Raw genomic sequence first — 7,298 nt, forward strand, 5'->3', positions numbered from 1 at the left:
GCCCAAGTTAGTTTTCAGCCATTTGCCATATCAGGTAATTATTTCAAAATTTTCAAATGTTTTTGATTTTTTTCAAATATTTCTTATTTATTGTTATCTTTTGAATATTGAAGAATGTCCGACGCCCAAGTTAGTTTTCAGCCATTTGCCATATCAGGTAATTATTTCAAAATTTTCAAATGTTTTTGATTTTTTTCAAATATTTCTTATTTATTGTTATCTTTTGAATATTGAAGAATGTTTATTACCCTGAACTTGATTTTACCCCTAATTACAACACAAATATTTAAACCACATCGAAACCCTAACCTTATTAACCAAATAAATCTAAGTAATACACTGCCCAAGTTAGTTTTCAGCCATTTGCCAGATCAGGTAATTATTTCAAAATTTTCAAATGTTTTTGATTTTTTTCAAATATTTCTTATTTATTGTTATCTTTTGAATATTGAAGAATGTTTATTACCCTGAACTTGATTTTACCCCTAATTACAACACAAATATTTAAACCACATCGAAACCCTAACCTTATTAACCAAATAAATCTAAGTAATACACTAATAATAGTACTTACCCAAAAAATTATCTTTATTAATTTTAGACATAAAACCCTAGTACCCTAAAATATGTGAATCAATCAAAGATTTATATATTTTTATAAAAAAATTAGTAGTGTGATATATAACACAATAATGTGTTATATATTAATTTTAGGTGAATAACAAGTTAACGTTAGCCGTAGATCCCCGTCCAATAATTACTACCAATTATTTAGACTTATAATATAAATGGACGATTTCACTTTGAGTATAAAATTTGTGTTTATATGCAACATTAGGTAGAAAGACAAAGAGTTGCAGGTTTGCCAGTGCCAGAAGAGATAAGTATTCTCTCACATGGACCGCACTATACAGTTAAACAATGCAGCGGATACCGTGTAAATGGATGTTTATTCCAACGGGTCGGGCTTGAGGGGGAGAGAGTTACCCAAAATAGTGGGGTCATGGCTGTATTCTCTCAAGAATGTTATTCAAGCTCAACTGATCAAAATCCGGTACTTGGTGATGTAGTTTATTACGGACAATTAGAAGATATTGTGGAGATATTATATGCGTACGGTATCAAAAATGTACGTAGTTATGTGATGTTTAAGGTCTGTTGGTGTCGTGCAGACAGAACTAGGGATGCATATGGTTTTCATCTTGTAAATTTAGATAAGGAGATATATCCCGACATGAAGTTTATGTTCACAAATCAGGCTACTCAGTGCTTTTACGTCAAAGATCCTAAGGTGCAGAATGTCTGGGTCATATTGTATAAGGAGCCGAGGACTCTTGTTCAGCTTGCTCTTGATGAAAATCCGGACAGTTCCGATGACCCTAATGAGACGGAAGGAGAAATTTTTATTAATTACTCATACCCCCAAAATGTCAATTTTAATATGTATACCTCGCAAATTCGACTTGATATCTGTAATGTAGGAGATTGGTATACCTCGCAAATTCGACTTGATATCTGTAATGTAGGAGATTGAATACTAAAATCCTTATGCAAATTCGATTTGATATTTGTAATGTAGGAGTTTGAATAAAAAGATCCTTATGCAAATTCGACTTTATATATTGCATGTATTTATTAAATATTTAAGTTGCAGATGAGCCAAAGAATTAGGAGGCTATCTTTTCCTCGGGATCAAGAAGATCCATCATCCGGTATAAGTATTCAAATTTTGTTGAAGTAAATAGTATTAGTGATATAAATATGCATGATATTTACTATTTTTTTTATTTATCTAGGATCATCATCAAGACCATCTCCGAGTCCATTATCTCTACATGGATCCTCACCCATAGAAGGTATAAATTTATTTATTTGTATTATGTCAATTGATAAATTTATATGCTCATATAATAAATATTTCTTTGTTAGATATTGCGGGGACTTCTCAAATGGATCCACCGCAGCATCGAGACGCATCGCCAGATCTAGGTATTATTTTTATATTTTTATTATTTCTTTCATTATATTCTTAATTTACATTTGTAATGTAATGATATTTAATATTCCTAATATATGTTTGCAGACAATGCTCGTGATGGATTTGGTGATGACGAGATTGAGCACGAGATGATGTCTGGATCTTCTCAGTCAGAGAGAGCATGTCTCCGCCCTTGGACTCCATCAGTATATCACATCCCTCTACCTGAAAAAGCTATGGCATTACAAAAAAAATGCGATAGGAACTTTAAAATTAGGAGAGATTATATTAAAAGAAAGGAGCGTGCCATAAAACAAAGACTAGATAAAGCTATGGCTGATCTAATGAGGGAAAGGGGTAATAATTTCGTATAAACTTTGGAGATTGCTTACTTATTTATTTATGTAAGTTTATAAGAAATTTATTTCTCTTTGTATTTGTAGGCAAAAAAGATTATGAGAAACCCGGTAGACATGGGAGTGAGGAAAAGACGAAAGTACCTCCGAAAGGGTACCGGGCCATTTTGGAGTGGAAGGGCAACATTCCTGTTGGGGATTGGGCCGTCAGATTTAATAACCTGATAGGCTGTTTAATAAGAGATCCATGCTCAATTAACATTGCTCATAACTTTGAGGAGCAAGAATTTAAAGGCATAAAGGAGATTTGGGTGAAGCACATGGTAATTATCTATTATACTGGTTATTTTGTTTACAATTCACAATGATTATTCTTATAGTATAATTTTTTTGCCATGTAACTTGCAGGATCATTATTGTCTTGAGGACAACCCAGAGTCTTGGGATTATGTTATCCCTAAAATGGCCAAGCTTATTCGGGGTTGGAAGAGTGCTCTAAAAAATAGATATTTTACAAAAATATCTACTGATTGGAAGAGGATCTATGAGCTTGATAAGAGAGTTTATCCATTTAATTGGATGACTCTCATTATCGAGTGGGAGGGTGAGAAGAAGGTGGATTATTTTTAATTTAAGATATTATCATGACATTATTTTTCATTTATATATAATCATCGCACATACTAATAAAGTACTTTATTTTGTAGAAAATATGTGAGACAGCATCGGTGAATCGCAAAATGAAGATATACGATCACTTCTTAGGATCTACTCCTTATGCTCGGATCGAGCATAAGTATTTGAGTGAAAACCCGGTATGATCATATTATTAAAACTGATATCATGTGATTAGTTTTATACATTTACTTTGAAATTTAATATATCACAGGACGCTTTGACTATGCCCCCGGCTCTTCTTGCTAGAAGAGCTTATACACCGCCCCAGGGCTATGAAAATGTAGAGGGAAATGACAAAAAAGTGGAGAAAATTAATGAATTGGTCGTAAGTATAAGATTAATTTTAGATTTGTATATACTTAATGATTTCTCATCAAAGTTTCTAACTTTTATGATATATGATATACAGGCGGCGGTGGAAGCTTCTCAAAACGAGGTCTTGACCCGTGTCAGTCAGTCTCAGGGTACAGAGGACACTCCTATAGAGCCTAACCGCATGACCAGAGACGAGTGGATGGAAGTCGTCGACGGAGCTTACGGTTTACAACCAAGAAAGAAAGGAAGAGTTCCTTTGTCAAGTGTTGTAGCTAAGAAATTCACCACCACCAATAAGCCTAGCAGCCAATCTGTGATCTCGACGCAACCATGTGACACATCATACGTCGTGGGTAAGATTGGTCAATACTTGTTGAAGAATGTTGAAGCCTCTTTGGTTTTAAGCTTTCTTCCCACTATTAAACACGAGTTAGGCGGTGCACAAATGACCTGGGATGTTTTTCAGCGACTCATCGATTCTCAACCCTTAAAGGACTTGCTTCCGCAGCCTATATACATGGATATCATGAGGATGGCATTTAATGAGCATGCAGCTATAAGTGATGGAGAGGTATGTATGTCATTTTATATATGCAGTTATTATGAATATTTGGAATATATTCTCATATTGATTTACATTCTTTTCAGGCTAGAGGAGGTACTGTAGGAAGCAGCAGTACGATACGACATTTTGATGCAGCCGCTGCCGACGATAGGGATCACGACGATAGGGACCAAGATGACTACGATGAATGAGTACTGAGTTAGACTTTTTTGTTACTTTTATTGACTTTTGGATTGTGTTGAGCATATAATGACCTTCGGATTATATATATACGTGAAGTTATACTTTTTTGTTACTTTTGTCGATTTTTTGTTACTTTTGTTACTTTTGTCGATTTTTTGATTGTGTTGAGCATATATAGTGTGCGTGTGTGAATCGATGAATGATGAATGTGATTATTGTTGGATGTGAATTGATGGATGTGAATACTGTTGGATGTGAATTGATGAATGTGAATACTATTGGATGTGAATTGATGAATGTGAATATTGTTAGATATGAATCGATGAATGTGAATATTGTTGAATATTTTATGAATATTGGAAGCAACAGGTATATATTCCCAAATGGGGCTCAAAAAGTAGATTTTTTTTTTCTCGAATTACATTCTTTAGCGACGAAAAGGTCCGTCGCTAATGAACATCGGTGACGGGGAAATCAGTCGCCAACGTACATTTATCGCCGTCGCCAATAAACATTGGCGACAGGGTGCTTTCCGTCACCAATAATCATTGGCGATGAGTTCAACCCCGTTGTCAATACATATTAGTGACGGGGTGTTTTCCATCGCCAATGTGTTTTGGTGATGGCTAGATTTTCGTCGCCAATAAACATTAGCGACGGGGTGCATTTTGTCGCCAATAAACATTGGCGACGGACAACACGCCGTCACCAATGTGTTTTGGCGACTGCAAACTCGTAGTCGCCAAAACACATTGGCGACAGAAAGCACCCCGTCGCCAATGTGTATTGACGACGGTGGTAAACCCGTCGCCAATGTTTCCCGTCACCAATACCTCTCCGTCGCCAATGTACATTGGCGACGGATGACCCCGTCGCCAATGTGTATTGGCGAGGGGATTATTGGTGACGGGCAATTGGGCGTCACGAATGTGCATTCGTGACGGATTTGACTGCATTGGCGACGGATTTCCCCGTCGCCAATACTCTGTTTTCTACTAGTGTTTGTTATTGGTTTATAAATTTTAAAGAAGCATATCCGCATATATCATCTTAAAAATAGTCTGAGACATCCGTAAAAACATGTAAATCATTTTCTAGTTTGGGTATAGCTACTTTAGGAATATTTACAATTAACTATTTTATTTTATATATTGTTTTCTTCTTCAGTCAATTATATTTTTATTTTATTAGTATTCCATGTTGATACTGGTTTATCGTGTTCTTTTTATATTATTTTGTTATTTTATTTACCATTTTTATTAACAGAACTATTAAAAAAAAAATTTCCATCCATAATTTAGTATTTATTATGAGATGAGGGAGGCCTTTGGCCTCCCCCTCATTATCCCTCCATTCACACCCCATTATGGCATTCACAGATTTGGCATTAGACATAGCAAATTTACTCAAAATTTTTTCAACATATGAACTTTGGTTTAAAACTAGAGTAGATTTGTTTTTGTCCCTAATAATATTCATGCCTAGGATTCTTTTAGCATCACCTAAGTCTTTCATGTCAAAATTTTCACAAAGACATTTTTGAACATGCTCAATAGACTTCAAACAAGGACTAACAATCAACATGTCATCCACATAAATTACAAGAAATACAGGCACAGAGTTTATATTCTTATAATACAGGCAATAATCAGCAGAACTCCTTTTGAACTTTAAAGATTGCATGCATTTATCAAATCTAATATTTCATTGCCTAGGTGATTATTTTAAACCATACAAAGCCTTATTTAACAAACACACATGATCAGGCAATTTAGGGCCCACAAAGCCCTCAGGTTGGTGCATATAAATATTTTTATCAAGATCACCATGCAAGAAAGCAGTAGTTACATCCATTTGTTTTAATTCACAATTAAAATGAGCAACTAAAGCAAGCATAATTCTAACAGTAGTGAATTTGACAACAGGAGCAAAAATTTCAGCATAATCAATTCCCTCCTTTTGAGTAAATCCCTTAGCTACTAACCTAGCCTTAAACCTAACACTTTCATATTCTTGTTTCACCTTAAACAACCACTTATAGTCCACTACAGAACAACTAGCAGGTTTAGGAACAAGTTTCCATGTTTGGTTAATTTTTAGGGATTCCATCTCACTCTTCATAGCACTAATCCATTCTACAGAATATTTTGACCTTAATGCTTCTTTATAAGTCTTAGGTTCATTGCACTCAAGGGATTCAAACACATTAAAGGCAAACTCAGACATATTACAATCAATCAAATTGTAATCTCTATATCTTTCAGGTTTCCTAATGGTTCTTTTATTTCTATCCCTAGTGAGTTAATAATCATTCAAATCATGCATGTTATCTATTTCCTGCATATCATGCTCCACCTCATTTGGAATAATCTCATCTTGATTTTCAATAATTATATCATTCAATTTTTCTTCAGGAAATGATTTGGGTTGATTAATAATAGGCTTTTGCTCCACCTCATTTGGAGCATCATTTTCAGGAATAGGAACATGTAAAGGTAAATAAGGAAATTTATTTTCAATGTCTCTGCTTATCACTACCTTAAACCCCGGTTCACTCTTATTCCAAAGTCTATAACCTTTTACCCCTTCAGGATATCCTAAGAAAACACATTTCTTAGATCTAGGTTCTAACTTATCAATCTTTTGATGCACATAGCCAGCACTCCCGAAAATTCTCAAATTATTTAAATCAAGAGGTTTGCTCGTGAACACAAATTCAGGGCATTTCCCTCCTAAGGGAACAGAAGGAGACCTATTAATCAAATAGGCCGCAGTACAAACAGCTTCTCCCCAGAACTTCTTGGAGAGCCCAGATGTGGCCAACATAGCCCTCACCCTCTCTAAGAGAGTTCTATTCATCCTTTCAGCAACCCCATTCTGCTGGGGTGTGTAGGGAACATATTTATGCCTTTTAATACCCCAAGTAGTACACAAATCATTCAATTGTTTGTTACAAAACTCAAGACCTTTGTCTGTCCTAAGAGTTTTAATTTTCTTTCCCGTTTGGTTTTCAATCATAATTTTCCACTTTTTAAATTTATCAAAAACTTCAGATTTTTGTTTCATGAGTAAAACCCAAACTTTCCTAGAATAATCATCAATTATGGAAAGAAAATATTGGTTCCTTCCATGCGTAGGCACACTAGAGGGACCCCATGTTAGATATAGGTGCCCTGCAGGCAATTATTGTATATTGTAACAGGACCTATATGTATATAACATC

General features: G+C 34.9%; 1 protein-coding gene across 1 annotated transcript; it reads left to right on the forward strand.

Moving 5' to 3' along the window:
- Positions 2,749-3,750, forward strand: LOC109829024. The gene is made up of 5 exons (XM_020396069.1): positions 2,749-2,949; positions 3,042-3,149; positions 3,224-3,337; positions 3,422-3,640; positions 3,733-3,750. Exons 1-5 carry the CDS (start codon positions 2,797-2,799, stop codon positions 3,748-3,750), a joined length of 612 nt encoding a protein of 203 aa, XP_020251658.1. The 5' UTR covers positions 2,749-2,796.

Source organism: Asparagus officinalis, chromosome 1, assembly GCF_001876935.1.
Source record: "Asparagus officinalis chromosome 1, Aspof.V1, whole genome shotgun sequence".
Taxonomy (NCBI): domain Eukaryota; kingdom Viridiplantae; phylum Streptophyta; class Magnoliopsida; order Asparagales; family Asparagaceae; genus Asparagus; species Asparagus officinalis.